Source organism: Miniopterus natalensis, chromosome 1 (assembly GCF_054644295.1).
Source record: "Miniopterus natalensis isolate mMinNat1 chromosome 1, mMinNat1.hap1, whole genome shotgun sequence".
NCBI classification, from domain to species: domain Eukaryota; kingdom Metazoa; phylum Chordata; class Mammalia; order Chiroptera; family Miniopteridae; genus Miniopterus; species Miniopterus natalensis.
In genome coordinates, this window is record NC_142081.1 from 28,285,536 (window position 1) to 28,307,839 (window position 22,304).

At 38.7% G+C, this 22,304-nt stretch overlaps 1 protein-coding gene and 1 pseudogene across 1 annotated transcript in view; both read right to left on the reverse strand.

The window, feature by feature from the left end:
- The window catches only part of SYNE2 (spectrin repeat containing nuclear envelope protein 2), a 233,480-nt gene that overhangs the window by 118,312 nt on the left and 92,864 nt on the right, over nt 1-22,304 (reverse strand). Inside the window, exons 44-50 of the mRNA XM_087819973.1 lie at nt 21,922-22,263; nt 11,252-11,407; nt 10,138-10,403; nt 7,199-9,299; nt 5,192-5,514; nt 2,706-2,850; nt 1,636-1,854 (exon numbers count right to left, since the gene is read on the reverse strand). Coding sequence (XP_087676099.1) covers nt 1,636-1,854; nt 2,706-2,850; nt 5,192-5,514; nt 7,199-9,299; nt 10,138-10,403; nt 11,252-11,407; nt 21,922-22,263 — 3,552 coding nt within the window. The remainder of the gene's footprint in view (nt 1-1,635; nt 1,855-2,705; nt 2,851-5,191; nt 5,515-7,198; nt 9,300-10,137; nt 10,404-11,251; nt 11,408-21,921; nt 22,264-22,304) is intronic.
- Nucleotides 12,937-13,019, reverse strand: LOC148094065 (small nucleolar RNA U3; annotated as a pseudogene).

Consider the following 22,304-nt stretch of genomic DNA (forward strand, 5'->3'; position numbering starts at 1 on the left):
GGTTATAAAACTTTTAGGTTCACAGTCAATTATAAAGTAGAGTCTAGAAAGGGAGAAGAAACCATAGTTGCACGGTAAGTAAGCACACTGAAGGAGACTAAACAGCCTGTTACCAGCAGAAATAGGAACTGATACAGAAAGGCCTTTTGGACATTTGGTACAAGGGGAGAAAGACAGCTTTATACCTCTCGTTATCTTTAAAGATTTATATGGCTTTATTCTAGCACATGATGATTACTGAGGCAAAAAATGATTCTTCTGAACAATCAGATGTTAGTAATTAAATCAAACAATTATCTTTCTATATCGATAGAGAGATAATGTAATAAAATAAAAAGAATGAAAGCTTAGGATTAGCCTTGGACCTGGGTTTGAATAAGAGCTGTCACTCAAGAAATATTTACTGCTTGGCCGGGCGTGGCTCAGTGGTTGAGCATTGACCTAGGATCCAGGTGATCGGGGTTCAATTCCTGGTCGGAGCACATGCCCGGGTTGTGGGCCCGATCAATGACTGATCATTGATGATTCTCTCTCTCTCTCTCCCTCTCCTTTCCTCTCTCTGAAATCAATAAAGATATATTTTTTAAAAAAAGAAAAGAAATATTTACTAAGCTCACGAAGCACAGCGCCCTGGTTGGATTCTAAAGTTACAGCCTGCAGGAGCTTATAGCTCAATCACTAGCTGGGAGGTCTTGTGCCAGCTTAAATTTCTCAGTGCCTCAGTTTCCCCATCAATAAGATAGGAATAATTCCTGAAGTCAATGCAAGGCTTCAGCGACATGAATAAGAAAGAAGAATTTTCATTTAATGTTCTGATTTGTACGTCATTTATACCTGGTCCTTTGGAAAGATTAAAGAGTACCCTATGATAATTTTATACTATTTTATTTATTTATTTATTTAAATATGTCTTTATTGATTTCAGAGAGAGGAAGAGGGAGAGAGAGTTGAAACATCAATGATAAGAGAGTCATTGATCAGCTGCCTCCTGCACACCCCCTGCTGGGGATCGAGCCTGAAACTTGGGCATGTGCCCTGACCAGGAATCGAACCACGATCTCCTGGACCACTAGGTTGATGCTCAACCGCTGAGCCACACCAGCCGGGCAATTTTATACTATTTTAAATTTTCTTTCTAGATATATGTGATATATAAGTCCTGAACCATAGTTAAACTGACGTGTGTGATTGATACATACTATAGAGGCTTCTTTGAGATGGTTTTCAGAAAGAACACCAGACATTTTTAGGCCCATACTTTACTACAGTTAATTTCCTTAGTTAACAATTATAATTAATTTCCAAAGTAGTTGATTATTATGAATACTACCTAATTCTAACCTTTAGCGCCAGGTTGAGACAGTTATGTTCAAGAGGGCTTAATCTGTCTGCACGATAAAGATTTTAAAGCTCGAATGAACAAGTCACTTATTTCTAAGACTTATCTGATACCAAAAAATATTCCATTATAAAAAATTTTAAATAATTTCTTAGAGATTATATCACATATGTGATGTAAACAAATGACAGAGGTTGAGGAACTATTGTACATTTAAAAAATGAAAGTAATAAAACAATTTAAAGACGCTTGTTAGGAAAACTGTACGGTTTGACTATTGGAAACGAAGCACTTACTCCTTCCCTGACAAATTTCCACTCCTGCTTCAGCTCGCCACACCATGACTCCCACTCTCTAGCGGCTTCCAGCAAGCTCAGCCATCTCTCCCACAGAGTCGACGCGGTTCTGAGCACACCTGTGTCACCCTTCTCTGCGAATGCGGGCCTCAGGTGTCTGAGGACCCGTCGAAGCTTCAGTAACTCTTCTTTGGTTGACAGGACATTTGACACCAACGCCTTAGGAAAGAAAAGGGACAGGAGGAACATAATGTCTATTAATTTTTCTGAAAGTTATGAACTTTTGAAAAGTCTTGAACAACAAATGATTTTACGTCATCCACAAGTATTTCATGACCTATTTTTTAGTCCTTTTGAATGCCATTTTGAGACAGATGAGAATTACCTATGCATTATTGTATTGCACGTGAGTTTGAAACTATGAGGACAAATAATGACCCATAAACCAATTTTTCCAAGGATGTGCTTTCAAAGGTAAAAATCATAGATACTCACTTTGTTATTATACTGTAAGTTTCACAGTTTACTAGGCAGTCAATTTGCACAGTCCTTACTCTATCAGCCACCAAGGCTTTAGTTCAGTTTTTTGTTTCTGTGTTTTGTTTTGGGGTGAGTGTTAAGCACAGATGATTCAGATTGTTCCCATCCAAATCCTAATAACATAATACCATAGAGTCCAACAGACGAAAATAAGCAAAAACTAGAATTGCTTAGGAATAGAGTTCAAGAAGTAACAAGAATTTAGCACTTATGATAGCTGCATTAAGTTCTATGTCATCGATCCAGCAAAGACCAACAAAATAATATAAAAGTTAAAGCTTTAGAAAGAGTGGTTAATAAGGACAGTACGTACGAGGGAGAGGACTGTCCTGTGAACCCAACTATTAACTAAGTCTCGGAACCACTGCTTCATTTTCCCCCTAGGCCTGTGGTTGGAAGAATTTTCTTGAGTGTACAAGTCAGGTTGAAGATTTCTGTGGGTCACAACAGAGCCATGTTCCCTGCTGCCTCCACCAGCATTCTGCCATTTTTTGTACCCAGTCTTACTGGAGATTTGCAAATACTATTACCTTGCTCTGTTCCAAGCGCTGTAAAGCTTCCTTGTAAGACACTGGCAGTGGGGACATGGACTGCCCAAGAGCTGTTTCCATTTGGCTGAGGTTAGTGCCAATTTTCTCTTTAAGATTTCCATAGCATTTGTAATTCTTGAGACACCTAGTGAGTTAGAAAAGAAAAAGTGATATTAAATTTTATTTAGTGCAATAAAGTCTGAACTTCCCAGGATAAATTTGAACACTTAATAAAAAAACAATGTAATTCTCTTTCTGTTATTCAATGGATTTCAACAAATTTTCATTAACTACCTTCTCATGGGGACCTACATAAGACTTTTAATGAAAATTTTAACAGGCAGGTAAGACTGTTCTCAAACACCTAAACTGAGAAACTGCATTCTTCAGCACTGCCAATGAGGTGTAAATTGGTACAGCTCTTGTAGAAAACACCATTTAGTCATTAAAATGTTCATATCTTTTGATTATTAATTTGACATTTGCAATTTATCTTAAGGAATTAATCCTAATACAGTATAAGGAATTAATCCTAAAACTGATAAAACCTTTTGCACAGTAAAATCTTTCTACTTATTAGACTATTAATTAAAATGGCAAAATTGAAACACATCCTATGTGTAACAAAAGATAGCTGAGTAAATTACAACAATCTATTTTATAAAATATTATATAGAAATTCTAATTACTTTTATGGAGCTTTTGTTACAGTAAGAAAAAGAGCTCATGTTATAAAGTAAAAGGCATATTTTTTAATACAGTGTAATGTTGTGAAATATTAAAAAACACTATGAATAAAACTATGTATACAAAATAGATACAGCCTAAACCTCCCACTGAAAACAATTAAAAATTCAGTATCAAGTATTTTTTTAATTCTCAAAACACAATAATAAACTGGCAAGGAATTAAGAAATATTTAGAGGCTCCAAACTAAGTAAAAGTAGAAATATACAGAAATAAGCTAAGCTCCAGGGCCGTTTTCACTTCGAGGGCACTTGCTGCAGTTCAGTTTTATTGACCTTCTCCTGGAATGCTGGGGACAGAAGATAAAGCCTGGCGCTCACACCAGGATGGGCAGTTAAGCGGAGACCCCTTCTGTAAAGACACTTGTCACATACATGACCACAAAGGACCAACCTCCAAAGTACAGTATAAATCCTTACAAGTCAACAAGAAAAAGATGGACAACCCAATAAAAATTGGAGAAAGACTCGACCAGATATTTCTCGGAAGAGGAAATATAAATAACCAACAAATATTTTTTAAAAAGAGGCTCAAATTCATTAGCAATAATAGAGATGTGAACTAAAACCACAATAAAAATATCACTTCTCACCCATCCGAGTGGCAAAAATTAAATCCCACAGCATCAAGTGTTGGCAAGAATATGGGACAACTGTAACACTAATGTGCTATTAGTCTGACTAAAAAAAAGAAAACGAATAAAATCATATGGAATTAAAAATTTAAGGTGTGCAACCTGCAACCACAATCCTAATTATATATTCAAGGGAAGTTACTGCATTTAAAATTTTCCCTGCCTGGCCAGGCATGGCTCAGTGGCTGAGCACTGACCTAGGATCCAGGAGATCGCGGTTGGATTCCCGGTTGGGGCACATGCCCGGGTTGCAGGCTCGATCCCCAGTTGGGGGAGTGCAGGAGGCATCCGATCAATGACAACTCTCCCATCATTGACATTTCCCCCTCTCTCTCTCCTCCTCTCCATTCCTCTCTAAAATCCATACAGATATATTTTTTAAAAATTTTTTTCCTGGTAGCCCTGGCCGGTATGGCTCAGTTGGTTAGACAATCTGCCTGTGCACCGAAAGGTCACAGGTTCGATTCCCAGTCAAGGGCGTATGTGGGAGTCAAGCAATCCGTGTTTCACTCTCACACCGATGCTTCTCTCTCTCTCTTTCTCCCTCTCCCTTCCTCTCTCTCTTGAGTCAATAAATGAAATATGTTTCTGGTAGAAATATGTGTGAATCCAAAAGCTAGAAACAACCCAAAGGTCTATCAATAGCTGTGTGACTGAATTTTACTACAGATAAGAACATGAATAAACTTCAGGATCATAATGATGAGTTTGAAGTCACAGAAGTCTATACGTACAGGAAAACGGAATGCAAACACATAGTAAAAATATTTTAAAGAGCAAGGAAATGATGAAATATTTAGGATAAAGATTATTTGTTACTTCTGAGAGGACAGGAAAGGAGCTCACAAAAGAATCCAAAAGTCACGGATACGAGGCTGTTAGTTTTATCACTATTCTATATACCATATGCAGACTTTTATAAACATTCTGTTGTATGTACTTGATATTAAATAAATAACATAAATACAATAAAATACTTGTTATGGTTTTATTTAGTGTTTAACATTTCCATATTTTCTAAGTTATTTCCAATGTTTTCAGATTAATTGTAAGGAAACCTATATTTTATGTTCTTAACACACTACCTTTAGAAAGAAGTACCTACCTTTCTATTTCAGCTTCCTTTACTTTGACTGCCTCTCTCAGGGCTGAGCTCTTAGAAACTAATTCCTGTAAAGCACGCTGAAGTTCTAGTTTGGCTTCAGGGCTGGATATGGTCCCCAATTTCTCAGTGAGGTCCCGGACGTCTGCTAGTGTGGATTCCAGCTCCTCTTGTTTCCAGCGAGGCATCTCCAGTGATTCTCCCGGATTATCCAGATCTACTCTATGGGATGTGACGATGGCTTCGAGGGCGGCGATGATCCCCACTGCCCTGGTGACAGCTTCATTGTAGCGTGTCATATTTTCATAAGCATCATTCAGGACATTCTGGTGAAAAGGAGATTAAATGCTGTGACAAAACTGTCAAAACTTCTGGGATTTTTGTCATTCTTGAATTTTTGTGGTGTATTCATGATATACCCCTGGGTCTTATAAGAGTGAGCATCTCATACTTTAATTTGACTAGTATTTTTAAATGTTTCCATAAAGAAAAATTGTTTCCAATAATCTAAATTCAAAAGTAAATCTCATGGATCATGTCTAATGATATATGTTCCTGCTCTAGAACTCTGATGTTAGACATGAATTAAACAACGGAATATACTTAATCAATGCTTGTGAAATAAAGATAAAAAGAAAATAAACAAAACACCCCAGGCCTCTTGTGGTTTTAAATTAATGGTTATGCCACTAACTTTAGTTCTGAGCACATCACTTAATGTCTTCTCACTGAAATGACAAAGAGCTGCAATAAATAACTTTAAAGGTCAACTTTCAGTCCCCTTCTAATCACACGATTTTTGGGATTTATGTACATTGTTTCTGGAAACGGTATTAAAATCAAGTAGTGACGGGTAGAGAGAACAGATTTACAGTTGTCGGCGGGGGGGCTGAAATGAACAAAGCAGGGGTCAAAAGCTACACACTTCCAGTTATGAAAGAAGTCAGTCTTGGGGATATAATGTATAGCAAGGCAACTACAGTTAATAATATTGTATTGCATATCTGAAGTTGCTAAGAGAGAAGATGCAAAAAATTCTCATCACAAGAAAAAAAATTTATAACTCAGTATGATGACAGACGTTAACTAGAATTACTGCGGTGATCATGTCACAATACGTACAAATACAGAATTAATATGTTGTAAACATGAAACTATTATATTATACATCAATTATACCTCAAAAAAATTAAGTAGAAAAGTACTCAATTTGCTCAGCATTTGTTAAGTACCAATTTAAAGGGCATATTAGGGCTTTTTTTACTTTTCCTATAAAGGGTTGGACTAAATATGTGAGGCTTTGCAGGCCATCTCGACCGTTACCATTCTCAGTCCTCTGGTTGTAGCATACAGGCAACCACAGACAACGCATAAAGGAACGGGGCAGGGCTGTGTGCAAATAATACTCGATTTACAAAACCAGGCGCCATGGGCAGATTTGGCCCCTGGGCCTTAATCTGATGACCTGTGCTCTGAAATCATCAGACCGATCTCAGTTTGAATCCTGGTTCTGTTACTGTTTCAAGGCCTTGAGAAAATTGATGTTTCTGAACTTCAATTTCCTGATTTTAAAATGGGGCTAATAATAGCACCCACTTCACTGAGCTGCTGTGATGATTAAAGGTAAAATGTTCAGTACATTGTAAGTTTTAAGTAAATGTTGTTATTATTTTGTGCTCTCTTCTCCACACCACATTTCTCCCACTATGCCCTATTAGTTCTAGAACACAAACAAAAAGACTTTGTTCTGAGCAACAGAGGTAATTAGGGATATAGAAATAAAGGTGTCAGAATCATCTTATCCAAATGATAAGGCACTGCATTTAGACGCAGAATGAGTTGGGATTATTAACTGGCTCTTATCAATTTGTTTAAATGGCTATTTTCCTGTGGGGGATTTTCCTGTAAAATCTGTAACTTCTAGAGAAGTGCAGATATTAACTAGAGCAAAACATAAAATCATGAAATAAAAATAGATGCATTAACCACCCGATTTTTAAAAAAACTTACTGCGCGCACATCAATGCTTGCATTAAGCTGAAGGTGAAGCTCTTCAATGCCACGTAATTTCGTCTCCACATCACTAGCTTCAGAAGAGGTCTCCTCTTTTTGCTTCTCAATAACAGTTACGGCTTTAATGCTGCCCATTTCTGCCTGAACTTGCTCTTGAAGAGCTTCGCAATTATCCATTTCTTTTTGAATATGTTCGATTTTCAAATTTATAAGTAAAGGCTGCTGTAACTTAGATTTTACCTGGTCCAAAACACGTAAAGAATTTTCTAGTTTGTCCTGAAAACTCTTTTTATCCATTTGTTTTGGTTGGGATTCCAGTACTATATTTTGGAGAACCTTATGTAACTTTTCATTTTCTTCTGCGTACAGCTTGATTTGCAGCATTTCTTTCTCTTTGAAGGCGTCATCAAAGGCCTCATTTTCATTTAAATTCTTTATTATCTCATGATATAGGCACATGGCTTTCTCAACTCTCTGAGTCAAAATTTGAGCGTTGAGCAGATGGCTTTCCGGTGAAGTACTGGGAGGTTTTAGTATTGCTTCGGCCCTTTTCTTAATCCGCAAGTCCATCGCCCTCAGTTTATTCAGCGATGCTTGGTATTTGCCATACTCTGCCATAAATGTGTCCAACTGCTTGATTTTTTCTTCAAGTTCTTTTTCTTTTTCAGACGCTTGGGACTGGAACACGTCAAGCTGGCAGCAATCCCAGCTGAGCCCCAGAGAGCCGAGCACCTCTCTGAGCGCCAGCGCCTGTCGGATGGCAGACTGCGCACCTCGGAGGCGCTGGCGAAGGCCGCGGGCCCCCTCCCGCCCGGCCTGGCTCGCGTCCTGCCTTCCCGGCGGCTCACCCTGCTGGATGCTGTCCAGCTCCTTCTGAAGCGCCGACGTTCGTTCGCGGACTTCTCCGGAAAGTTTTATCTTGCGATCCACTTCATCACATTTATTCTGGATGAGTCTCTGTGCTCTGTTGGCTCTAGTCTTCAGGTTTTGCAACTGGTCATCCAGAAACAACCTTTCGAACACACTCAGCTCCTTGCAGGCGTCCGGGAGCTCCCGGAGCCGCGCCGAGACCGCGCGCTCGACGCCCTGCAGGTCCTCCCGGGAAGCGGCCAGCGCCGCGCGCTGCTGCTCCAGCTCGGCCACAGTGGAGGTGGCTTCCACCCCGGGAGCTGTCCACGTCTCCTTTGCTTGGAGTGAGAGCTGGGCCTTCCCTATTTCTGCAACAAACTGGCTTCTTTCTTCCAGCTTCAGTTCTAACAGCTGCGACCTCTGAGTTGATTTTAAAACTAGCATTTGGCACTGATCTTGTAAGTCCTGCAGGAGGTCACGCAGTTCCTCGCGCTCGCGGGCGGGCAGGTCAGGAGCGTTCTCTCGGAGCTCCTCCACCAGGGACCCCAGCGCCCGCTGCCCATCCAGAATGCCATCGTGATCCGCTTGGCATTTTCTGATCTGTGCGAGGATGTCGTCTGGGAGAAGGCAAACGGTGGGCACAAGGTCCCCCAACAGATTCTTCACCCATAAGGTGGCCTCTTTCACCCTGCTGCTTATTTCACACTTCCCGAGCTCCTGTTCCACCTCTCTGCTCAGTGGCTCCGAGGCTTCCAGTTGCTCCTGCAAATTATTTAGTGCATCTTCCAGAATCTTCTTTTCTCTTTCTCCCCAAATCCTCTTCATCTGAAGTTCCGCTTGCCCCTTTACAACAGAAAACCTGTGCTTGACGGCCTGCAGCTCCGCGGCCAAGGCCACCAGGCTCTGGGTCCCGTCCTGTGCCTCCGGAGAGCCCAGCCTTAGCCGGAGACGCTGCTGCTGCTGCTGCAGAGAAAGGGCCAGGCCTTGGATCTGACTCATGAGAAAAGTAAACTCCTCGTGTTCCATCGCGTGCTGGGAATACTTCCTTCGAACCAGTTGTTCTACGTGTTCCCACCTCTGTTCAAGCTGCCTGACCTGGCTTTCCAACAGCTTCTTATCCATGTCAGTCAGATAGTTTGATAAATTTTCCCACTCGATTTTCATCTTGCTTAGAGAATCTTTCTCTTTTTCTATTGATGCCAGCAACTTCTGAATTTTGGCCACGTAGGTTGCACTGTCCAGTGGTCCCCTAAAATTAGAAGAAAAATGGAGCTTGTTAGTATTTATTATGTATCAACCCGAAGCTAGAGGTCATCAAAAGAAATTAATTGTTATGAATTCACAGAAGACAAGATTAGATTGTCAATAAGAGCACTCTGTCCTTAAAAATAAAATCAGAATCTTGTTTGCTATGGTTTTCAATTAGTTTGTGATCATGTTGAGGGCTCATTTATAAAATGAGTATCATAAATATTCAGAACCACAGGAAAAGAGAAAAGAGTGACTGGAACAATGCATATAAAGGTACTCTGTAACCTGTAAAGTACTCGCACAAAGTACTTTTTAATAATGAAAAATTGTTCACACATTATAACTATATCTAGAACCACTTACCATCCTTTTCAAAGCCAAAAGGAGTGCATCTATTTGAAAAGAAGCCAGTACAATGCATCTATATTAAGTATGTTCCAAACAATTTAAACCAATTATGCAGATACTAAACAGTTATATACATACATGTTTTCACCCCACCAGTTTAGAATAAATTCTTAACAAAAAGAATACTGAATAGCACAGACCTTTAACATATTTTGCAGGTATTTTACAGTGTGAATTAGATATTTAACAAATTAACTTGTAAAATTAACATAATTTAATTATAAAATTAATATAACTACTATAAATTTTTTTGGGTATAAAACCAACAGAGTTTTCTTCAATGGCTTTCATATGGAATTAATTTCCATTCTGTAGTATTAAAATCATAATCTCCTTCACAGTATAAACTCTTAAAACCCTGGGCCTATTCAAGGTGACAGAGCTGAGCTTGAATACAATGAATCCAAGTCCTAAATTCTTACACTTACACTTTTAGACTTTCCTTCTCTGTCAGCAAGGCTTTCAGCGAGGATTCGACTGCAGAGAGGTGCTCCTGAAAATCACTAAGGAGACCATAGTGGTGTTCCTTATCTTTCTTCAGAGTAGTAAGTGCCTGAAGCAGGCTGTCCAAGTGCTGCACTGAATTCCTTGGGCTGTGGGGAGGCAAGGCACTTGTTTCTGTTCTGTTGGGGTCTTCAGTTTGTTCCAGTGGTTCCATGGCTGCTTTTCTGGCTTCCAACTGGGTATGTAATTCCTAAAAACAAGTCAAGGAAATCAGTAAGCATACACTCACTCATTCGCTCATTCATTCATTTTCTTTCCCATACTCTTTCCCTCCAATAACGCACTCTATCCCAACAAGATGTTTTAAAGGTTTCATTTGCACACAGAGCAAATTAAGTTCTGACGTTTAACATATTTTTTTCACTTGAATTATGTTAAAATCTAGACTCAAACTCACCACTGGTCTAGCATTTAATAGCAATTAGATCACCTTATTGTGTTAAATGGTTCTGCAATGTAGAAAGGAAGATATATCTTATTTTTATTACTTACATACATTACCCCCTTCCCTGTCTTAGATGCACATTAACTATTATATAAGCTTAGTTAAAATGGTAGGGGTCGTTTTTAAAAACATGGCCATGTATTGTTCTATTATATTATTTTACATAGCTATTAGTACATAAATACATAAACACAGCTATGTAAACAGAGCTGTAAAAACAAAGAAACAGTACCCCATAATGTTGATAATTAGGAAAATAAAAGGATTTGTCAGAATCAGAAGAATACATATGACTAAGAAAAGAAATGATGACAAGTCAGAATCTCTAAATTTTGTTTCTGAGTAAGTTTTTAGGAACTTTATGAAAAACAGAAAGAACACTAATGTTCATTAAACTCTTCCACTTTTTAAATGGAAAGATTTATACAACTTACTGATTAGTACATAATTATATAGTTACCAGACTGATCATCAGGCAAAGGTTAAATAAGACTTTTCACTCTGTGCAAGCAAGTTTTTGGTAATTACAATATATTGTATTGCACTGGATAAATAATGCAATCATGTTCTCAGTGTTTTTCTTGTTTCCGTACCTCTATCTCTTTTAATTGTTCATTTCTTAACATAACATCTAATTCTAAAGGTTGATTTTGCAGCTCATTGACTCTCTGCTCATCTTCAGTGTTTTTCATGCTTTCTTGAACATCAAGAGAAAGTTGTTTTGACAAAAGCACTTCCACAGCTGAATTCTGAAAACATAAAAAGATTAATTGCTGAGTAGTCTACCTTCCAAATAAATAACTTTTATTTTTCTTGATGAAAGCACTGCAGTTTCTTCTGTTAACTCAAAGACTTTTTAAAAAAGTATATTTGAAAAATTATCCAAAGATAATTTTTCCATGCAATATTTAATGTCGATATTGATATTCCAAGAAAAATTAAACATTTTTGGCAAGATGGTAAAGGATCTAGCAATGCTCAATCACATATAGAGGTATAATCTATATAGTCACTGCTCAATTATAGAAGAGGTATAACCTGTACAGTCAAAGAAAGAAAACAGATATAGAAAAAGGAAAAGTTCCAAAGTTTATATGCAGTATTCAAAATGATACAGAGGGCAGGGCAAATAATAGGTATTCAATGTTACCTATTGGTAGTTTAATATAATAAATGGACAGCCCTGGCTGGTTTGGCTCAGTGGTTAGAGTGTCAGCCTGTGGACTGAAGGGTCCTGAGTTCGATTCCGGCCAAGGGCAGGTACCTTGGTTTCAGGCTCGATCCCCAGCCCTGGTAGGGGGACGTGCAGGAGGCAACCACTCAATGTGTCTCTCTCACATTGATGTTTCTCTCTCTCTCTCCCTCCCCCCCTTCCAGTCTCTCTGAAAACTAATAGAAAAAATATCCTCAGGTGAGGATTAAAAAAATAATAAAAGTAAAATAATAAGTAGATAAACAGAGGTAATACCAAGATTTCATGATATTAAGAATGAATTAATTAAGCCTTATATCAATTAATAGTAAGAATTTCAACCCGAGTAAGGCAGAACAGGTTATATATGGAATAATTTAATCTTTTCTGAAAGCTCTAAGAACTTGAGATTCTCAGTAGGATAGAGACAGCATCTGCATTCATTTATTCGTTCTTTCAACAAATATTTGTTGAGCACTTCCATGTACTAGATGCTATACGACAGTAATTTTAAAGATTTCTGTAACTTTGTTAAGGTATTAGTTTTTATTTTCAGGGTTACTTTATAAATGAAATATCATTTAATTCTGCTACATGCTTTCATGTCAGTAAAATCTTTGAGGCAGCAAGTCTATAAATAAAATGTGTCCATATCCCCAAACAAAGCTGAATTTCTTGTCTTAAAAATACTGCCTAGCCCGGCTGGGCGTGGCTCAGCGGTTGAGTGTCGACCTAGGATCCAGGCAATCGGGGTTCGATTCGTGGTCAGGGCACATGCCCGGGTTGCGGGCTCGATCAATGACTCTCTCATCAATGATGTTTCTCTCTCTCTCTCTCCCTCTCCTTTCCTCTCTCTGAAATCAATAAAGATATATTAAAAAAAAAAATACTGCCCAGATAGTAAAGATGTCAACAATAGGGGCTGGGGTAAGAGATACATGGGAACTTTCTGTACTGTCTTTGCAACTTTTCTGTCAATGTAAAACTATTCTAAAATGAAAAGTTTATTTAAATAAAACAGATACCTCCTGGAGCTTCACCAATACTAACTGGTAAAAAAAAAAAAAAAATTAGCTGACTAGTGTTACTTGTGTTAAAGTACTTAGTTGGCACTTAGCACAAGTCACTTCTTCACAAACTATAGAAATGATCCCTGAAAGTATAGTCGTCACAAGTCACCTCTTCAAAAAGGCGTCAAATGGCCAGGCCGGGTGTGGCTCAGCAGGTGAGCATCAACCTGGGATCCAGGAGATGGAGGTTCGATTCCTGGTCAGGGCACACGCCCGGGTTGTGGGCTCCATCCCCAGCAGGAGATGCTGGGGGCGTGCAGGAGGCCGCCGATCAGTGACTCTCTCTCATCACAGACATTTCTATCTCTCTCTCTCCCTCTCCCTTCATCTCTCTGAAATCAATAAAGACATATCGGGGTGGGGAGGCTTCAAATGACTGAGATGATTTTGGAAATTTCCTTCAGTTCAACAATCATTGTGGCCCGGCCGGGCGTGGCTCAGCGGTTGAGCGTCGACCTGGGATCCAGGAGATCGAGGTTCGATTCCCGGCCAGGGCACATGCCCGGGTTGCGGGCTTGATCCCCAATGACTCATCATTGGTGTTTCTATCTCTTTCCCTCTGCTGCCCTCTCTGAAATCAATAAAGATATATAAAAAAGCAACAACACAAAAAACCCCACAATCATTGTGGCTGAAACCTGTATGGAGGGGATCACCTCAGGCGGAAGGAGAGGTGCCGCACTACAGGCTTCACTGGCCGGGGGGTCTCTGCCACAGGCCCCAGTAGGCGAGGTGGACGCCTGCCTCTCCCCCCTGACGGGTCCTATCACTTGGAATCCCCCATGTGAGCAAGGGCTAAAGGTCCTGGCCCTCAGAAAACTTGGCTTAATACTAATTACCTACTAAGAATTCACAGCGCTTGGTCTCTCTTACCTGACGGACGAGTGATGAGTACTAGTAACATCTGAGCCACAGCATTTGTGATCTGACCTCAGTGGTTGGAGGGAGCATTCCGAGAAACCCAACATCACCCCCAAACACCAGTTGTTCACAAACCCCCACAGCCATGTTTCCACCTTGGCAGAAAACCCAACAGAATCCCTCAAACGACCATTTCAAATTTAAAAGGCAACATTCCTGTGCTCACGCCAGAGGGGTTGGAACACGGGGGCAGGAGCGTGATTGGCTCCTGGGAAGATTCTTTCACAACACTTACGCTTTGCTCATCGCCTGTGGCTGTATTTTATTTTGATTTTGCGGGCTTACTTAAAATACTTTATTTTAAATTATACGCTATTTCAAACATACTTAAAAGAATGAAATATAACTGATACTCATTACCCACAACACAAATATGTGATATAATTTTCCATATTAAAAATATAATTTAAAGCCCAATCCGCATCCCTTGTTATCTCTTCTCCACAGAACTAACCATTAAAGTCCACATAAACATGTTTTATACTTTCAATACATGTATTAGTATTTTTACGGTATTATTTTATGTATTTTAATTCTTATAAAATTGGAATCATGTATGTATCATTTCCCCACTCAGCAGTATGTTCTGAGGTTTATCTAAGTTGACATATACAAACCTAGTACAGTCATTTTGCTTTGTGGACTGTTCTGCTGTTTGCATGAACGTGACTTGTTTATTGGTCAGCCTACTGTGAACATTTTCCCAATATTTCCTATTATAGATACTGCTATAATAAACACTCTTGTGGAATTTTCTTGTACAAATGAGTTTTTTTAGGATATTTTCCTTGAACTAGTCACAGAATATGCCCTTTTGATTATCAATACATAGTTATTGGTTTTTCTCCAAACTGAACTACAGTTTTTATTCCCACACTAATTCTAAAAGAATTTGTATTATCCCCAATCCTCTCCAATATTTGGTGCTAATAGGCTTTAATTTCTGCCAATATAATGGATGTGAAATTGATATCATTATTGTTTTAAAGTTATTTCCCTGACTGCTAATAAGACTGAGCTATTCATCATAAAGTGTACACACTGATCCTCTGAACATAAATGGAATTTTCAAAGTTAATAATAAATGTAGAGTGGAAAATTACCATTTTATCAAAAGCCTGGCTGAGTTATACTGCCAACTATGTTTATTTTTTTTTTTTAATTTTTTTATCCAAGTATCTTTCCTTAGAGTGTGGCCTGTTTGAAAAAGAGCAGGAGGTGAGAGAAAGAATATCATCAACTCTCCTTATGGACAAGACCGTGACATTTTCATCTTTATGTCCATTAATTCACAAAGGAAACACCTTACTTTAACATTTAAAATACTGAGCTTTAAACAAGTGAACGCTGTCTCTGGCTTAGCAAATGTATCGGCATAGCTTCACCTACCCCTTTTCCCATTGGGTGCAATGGGCCCATGGCTATAATAAATCTGTGACAGTGATAAGCCCAAATCTATCACTTGTAACCTGCCAACCAACAGTGGGACAGTGTCGTACAAGCTCTACAAGATATATTTCTTTCTTCTCTAAAGCATTTCAATATGAAGTAGTGAAAATCAATCCTAAGATTACACATACATCATCACCATTAGAGATAAAACAGAAAGGCAGATCAACATAGTCTCAGAGGCTGCCTCTTTATCTTAGCGTAATGTCTAAAACATTAACGTGACCTGCAAGGCACTTGTGACTCAGCCAGCCTCGCCTACCTCCCAGGCCTCACGTAGCCCTCTACCCTCTACGCAGTGGCCGCCTTTCAGTTTCTGACCGCTCATGCTCTCTCCCGCTACAACAGCAAAGTCTACGTTTTCCGTCAAGAATGCCCCAACATCCAGCCCTGAGCTCGGTTAACTCCAATCTCAGTTCAAATGTTGCTTCCTTAGAGAAGTGCTCTCTGACTGGAGTTCAGGTCAGAGTCCTTTATTAGAGACAATCACAGAACTGTGCTCCTTCCTTTAGCTCCTATAGATAGTCTCTCATTAGTTAATTAACTGTATGTCTCCTCCTCTAAACTAGAAGTTCTATGAGAATAGAAATCATGTCTATTTTTGCTCACCACTGAAGTCTCACTGACTGTTCAATAAATTTTTACTTAATGGATGTATAGATGAACTCATATTAATGAAAAAATAAGAGGCCAGGCTGGTGTGGCTCAGTGGTTGAGCATCGACCCATGAACCAGGAGATCAAGGTTCAATTCCCAGTCAGGGCACATGCCTGGGTTGCAGGTTCAATCCTCAGTAGGGGGTGTGCAGGAGGCAGCTGATCAATTATTCTCTCTCATCATTGATATTTCTCTCTCTCCCTCTCCCTTCCTCTCTCTGAAATCAATAAAAATATATTTTAAAAAAGAGAGAATTTCATTTAGTCTTTGACTGTCAAGATTAACAGTCTGTGGGCTACAAAGAAGAGTGGAAAGAAATTGAGGATCTGTCAATCTATCTATTGTTGACCAGAATTCTGCTAGGAATGCTAAGAACAGGGTTTGGTTGGGTTTAATGAGAAAAGAAGAGTTTTCAAACACCCTCAAAAAATCAATAAAAAGTCCACTGAGGTCAGATGGCATATTAGCATATTAAACCACAATAAACAAGCCACATAACACAGTCAATACAATGGTGGGGTAAACCACCTTGCATCGGACTTGTAGAGGGCACCTGGGTCCTAGTTCTAGTTCTGCCACAATGAGAACTTGGTCCATTAACGTCTCTGACTCAGTTCTCTCACCTGAAACGCAAGGGTTAGGCTAGACATTTTCTACGGTGTCTCAGCCTGAGATTTCAGGACTTTGGAGAATGTTCACAAATGCACGCTGCTCGCAAACGTTACAATCACATGTCTTGTTCAAGAATAAATCTCAGATTGTGAAGAATACCTCAGGGTAAGAAGCAAGGTGAGCAGGCTGCCCAGAAGGAGCAAAGTAGGACATATGCTTCAAAGACAGAGTTGATGCACAGCCCAATTATGCGATCCATTACCAAAAAAAATTTTACTGTGTTACCAGGATAAACACCACCAGAAACAGACATCATTTACCCCAAGACTGAACACTCTTTCTCTAATACGGAGTCTTCCTTCTCATTCTGGTAGCAGCTCCACTGTCCCTGGCCGCTCGCCCACAGCTGGACGCCTTGCACATATGCCTGTATCTGTCATCATCTGCCTTCAGGGTTTCTCTCGGGGTGCCGTCTTAAACAATGAAATTCTAAATGCTCAGAAATGTGTGAACAGGACAAAAAAGGATTCAGACATACTAACAATTATACCTAATGACAAGGAAATTAAAGAAGTAATTATAGACGAAAGATGTTTTTAAGTGCAGTGAAGTCATGTAGGTTGACATTTGGGAAGGATGGGGCAAGAAAGAACATTCAATGCCTCTTAAGATTTAATGTTGCTTCATGCATTTTTAGAAAAATAATTAAGAATATATTGATTTCCCTGTTTTTCCTCTTTATCATTGTACTTAATGGACACCTAAAATCTTAAGAGATGAATAAGCCCTCACTTTTTATCATTTACTTTGTTATTTAACTTAACCTATACAAACTTTTTGAATAAAAATAATAATAATAAATGTTTAAATCATCTTAAGAAGTATCATAAATTATCAATAACTATACAGGAAGGAAGAGATGGAAGACAGTTCTGCCTTTCCATACTTAAGAAGTTTTATCCATTAACACCTATAAAAATATCCAGTATAATGTTGCCTCATAAGCACCCATAATGTTCAGACTACACTGTGTGCCTCAAAGTCTGCCTTTGCCTTTTTTTTTTTTTCAATCCTCATGGGAAGACATGTTCATTCATTTTAGAGAGAGGAAAGAGGAGAGAGAGAGAAACATCAACCGGTTGCCTCTCATACGTGCCCCAACTGGGGGCCAAACCTGCAACGCAGGTATGTGCCCAGACTGGAAATCGAACCTGCAACCCTTCAGTGTACTGGACGACATTCCAACCAACTAAGCTACATTGGGCAGGGCTGTCTTAATATTTTTATATTAAAGAAAAAGTCAGCTCGGCCGGGTGTAGCTCAGTAGTTGAGCGTTGGCCTAGGATCCAGGCAATCAGGGCTTGATTCCCGGTCAGGGCACATGCCCGGGTTGCAGGCTCAATCAATGACTCTCTCATCATTGATGTTTCTATCTCTCTCTCTCCCTCTCCTTTCCTCTCTCTGAAATCAATAAAAACATATTTTTAAAAAAATGATTTAAAAAAAGAAAAAGTCAGCCAAGGTCTTGATCTAATATATCCCCTACATTTCATTTAAAGTGAAATTCTTGGCAATGGATTCAAATATATACATGCTGTAATGGCAAGTTTTGAAAAGTGCAATCACTTTCAACAAAACTGTAAGATCAAATGAAATTTATTAAAGAAAATTAAAACTTCCTAAAACTCCTTCTTGAGATGATTTTAAATAATCTCATAAAAGCCCCTCTAGATTCCAAAAAAAGCATACGAAATAAACAATAATTAGATATTTATTTAATATTAGATTTTAAAATGTGACAACTGTATTCCCATATTCTAGCAGAATGATTAGCAAAAAGGTCTTAATAAATGTTTTTAAAGAATTAGGTGCTTATTTTCTCAGTCACAGTGTTTTTTTATTAGATTTATATTTCAGTTAATGTGCTTTATGTATTCATTACATAGAAATTCCTGTTTAAGTTGTCTTATATATGTCACATTATACTAGTATTACATTGTCCATGCATATTTTGATTCCTTTTACTAGTTGTGGTTCAATGTTAAAATTGCTTTTGATCTTACATAGTCTAATGTTATATAAAATTACATAAATACAGCCAGTACTTAGAGTAGACAAAATAAGCAGATATTCAGAAAAAAGATACATGATATAAAAGAGTACGAAAATAAAATGTTCCTAAAGAATTAAAACTACCTTCCTGTAATTCAGACCTGTGAAAATTATTTGAAGACTTTTCCAAAAATGTATATGGAACCACAAAAGACCCGGAATGGCCACAGCAATCTCAAGAAATAAGAACAAAGTTACAGGAATCATGCTACCTGATATCAAACTATACTACAAGGCCACAGTAATCAAAATAGCACATGGTACTGGCATAAAAACAGACACATAGATCAATGGAACAGAATGGAGAACCCAGCAATAAACCCACACCTTTATGATCAATTAATATTTGACAAAGGAGACAAATATACAATGGGGTAAATGTAGTCTATTCAATAAATGGTACTGGGAAAACTGGACAGATAGATGTAAAAAAATAAAACTACACCACCTTCTTACACTATACACAAGAACAAACTCAAAATGGATTAAAGACTTAACTGTTAGAGTCAAAACCATAAAAATCCTAGAAGAAAACATAGACACTAAAGTCTCAGACATTTCTCATCGCAATATTTTTTTCTAATATATGACTTTGGGCAAGGAAAACAAAAGAAAAAATAAACAAATGGGACTACATCAAACTAAAAAGTTTTTGCACAGCAAAGAAAACCATCAACAAAATGAAAAGACAACCCACTGAACAGGAAAACATATTCGCCAATGATACATCTGATAAGAGGCTAATATCCAAAATTTATAAAGAACTTATAGAACAAAACACCAAAAAACAATCCAATTTAAAAACTGGGCAAAGGACCTGAAGAAACACTTCTCCAAGGAGAACATACAGATGGCCAATAGACATATGAAAAGATGTTTGTCACTAATCGCCAGAAAGATGCACATTAAAACCACAATGAGGTATCACCTCACACCTGTCAAAATGGCTCCATCAACAAATCAACAAACAACAAACAACAAACAACAACGGTTGGCGAGGATGTGGAAGATAGAAACCCCTCGTGCACTGCTGGTGGGAATGCAGACTGGGGCAGCCAATGTGGAAAGCAGTATGGAGTTGCTTCAAAAAATTAAAAATGGAGCTGCCTTATGACCCAGTGATTCCACTTCTGGGAATGTATCCAAAGAAATCTGAAACAATAATTCGAAAGAATATCTGCACCCCTATGTTCATAGCAGCATTGCTTACAACAGCCAAGATCTGGAAGCAGCCCAAGTGCCCATCAGTGGATAATACAGCTGTGGTACATTTACACAATGGAATACTACTCGGCCGTAAAAAAAAAGAAAAAGGAAATCTTAGCCTTTGCAGCAGCATGGATGGACCAGGAGAGCATTACGCTAAGTGACATAAGCCAGTCAGAGAAAGACAAGTACCATATGTACTCACATGTGGAATCTAATGAACAAAATATGCTAACAAACAAAACAGAAACAGGCTCATAGATAGAGAACAGACAGACAGCTGGTCAGAGTGGAGGGGGGTTGCAGGGCTGGGTGAAAAAGATAAAGGGATTTAGCAAAACAAACAAACAAACAAAAAACTTAGTGGGGGGGGATTAATCAAAGAACTTACACACTTATGTGCATAACCCATGACACAGACATTGGTATGGGGAAGGCCTAGGGGTGGGGTGGATGGGGGGGGTGAAGGGGATCAATGCTGGGGGGGAGGGGATCTCTGTAATACTTTCAACAATAAAGATAAATTTTAAAAAAAACACAAAAAACTTAAGAGACACAGACGATAGTATGGTGACTGCCAGAGGGAAAGGGGGGTGGTGGAGAGAGAAGATGGTATGGGGGGATAAATGGTGATGAAAGGAGATTTCACTTGGGGTGGTGAACACACAGTGCAATATATAGATGATGTGTTGTGGAATTGTACACCTGAAACCTATATAATTTTATAAAACAATATCATCCAATAAATTCAATAAAAAAGGAAAAAAAAAGACTTAAGTCCCTCCATCTATCTCCTCTGAAAACAAATCATGCTAATGATGTATCATAAGTTACCAATAACTTGTCATTCAAGACTAAGTAAAAGCTTAATAAAATTTCTAAAAATCATTATTGGATTATGACCTTTATTTAGGTTTCAATATATTCTATTGAATTTTGGGGGTTCACAGCCAAAATGGGTCTAAGAAGTTAATTTTAAGGTTATTAAACAACTCCCTTTAGCAATGTCCTATATTCAGAGAGAAAGTCCTCAGGTATTTTTTCCTTTTTGACTTAACTACTGCTGTTTAAATTCTGTTAAGAGAGTTTCTTTTACAGATACAGCATCAAGAATCTCACATATTTCCTTAGCAATACCTCACACCAGGATTTCTGTCCTTTTTCGTGGCCAGAGAGACATTCTGTTGGCGTGTTACCTTGTTTTTACACACTTCTAGAAAAGCCTATCTGGTCCCTCCAACCCCCTGTGCATTTCTGTTCTAGGAAGACAGCAGAGGTGCGGGTTCTCTTCATTCCTGCGGGTGGGAATCACACCTGAATGTCTCACTTTTGCCATTGTCCCACTAGACCCTGATGTGAGATGCTGCCTAACAGGAGGCCCTTTCAAATACAGTTTCCTAGATGGCTCTTTGTGCCTTTTCCATTTTAATCTCTAACCGACGAGAAAGCACTTTAAGAGCCACAGGAAAATGTACCCATTTGGTTGTTTAGAATGAAAACAAAACAACATTCTTCTGTCTCCTCCCTGGGGAAAATTGGGAGCCTGAATGTTGCTATTCTCACACCAAATGATCTGACAACATTTAAAAATACATTTGCAGTATAGGGTTAACATAAGAAGAAAAAGAAAGGAATCCAGCCTTTCGAACAGTTTCTCATTTCATTACAAAATCAACCAAAAAAAAAAAAAAATAGGGCTCTTGGATTTTTTTCTAAGAAAATGGGTAAAGCACATTTTCTTTTCATTTGCCTTTTCTAATTTGCCTTTGTGCTCTTGACCCAAGAAACTATATCTGATTACATATCAGAGAGAATAATAAACCTAAATTGATGAATGACATTTGAACAGACTGAACAGTAATATTTCACCACTGAAATCTTGGACACTTTTCTAAGGGCTCTCATTACAAGTGGGCAACATAAATAGCCAGCACACAGGGTTTAATTATGAAATCAGAAGGCTTGATTCACGACCCTCTTTTCAAATCCCAGCACCTCTTCATTCTCAGACGCGATGCTTAGAGATGCAATCACGACCACTTACCTTGTTTATTTCCGAGCCTTCCTCCAACTTTCCCACCGCAGCCGAGTCCCGAGTGGCCTCCCGCGCGTCAGAAGCGACCTGCGCCTCTCCGCCTGGCAGAGGAAACTTCTCTCTCTTTGCCGAGGAGCGCTCTGCTTTGAGAACGCTGTTGAGATAACTTCCCATCTCCTGCTTAGCGGATTCAAGCCTGTTTTCCAAATCTCTGTGTTTACACTTAAGTGATTTTATGTCCTCTTTAATAATCTTCTGTCCCACTGAAGATGTATTTTGCTTGATGGATTTTGCTAAACCTGAAATCTTCTCTAACGTGCCATCTTGTAGACGGAGTCTGTTCTCCAGTTCCTGTGAGTGGGGAAAAGATTGTCACAAGAAGAATCGCTGTT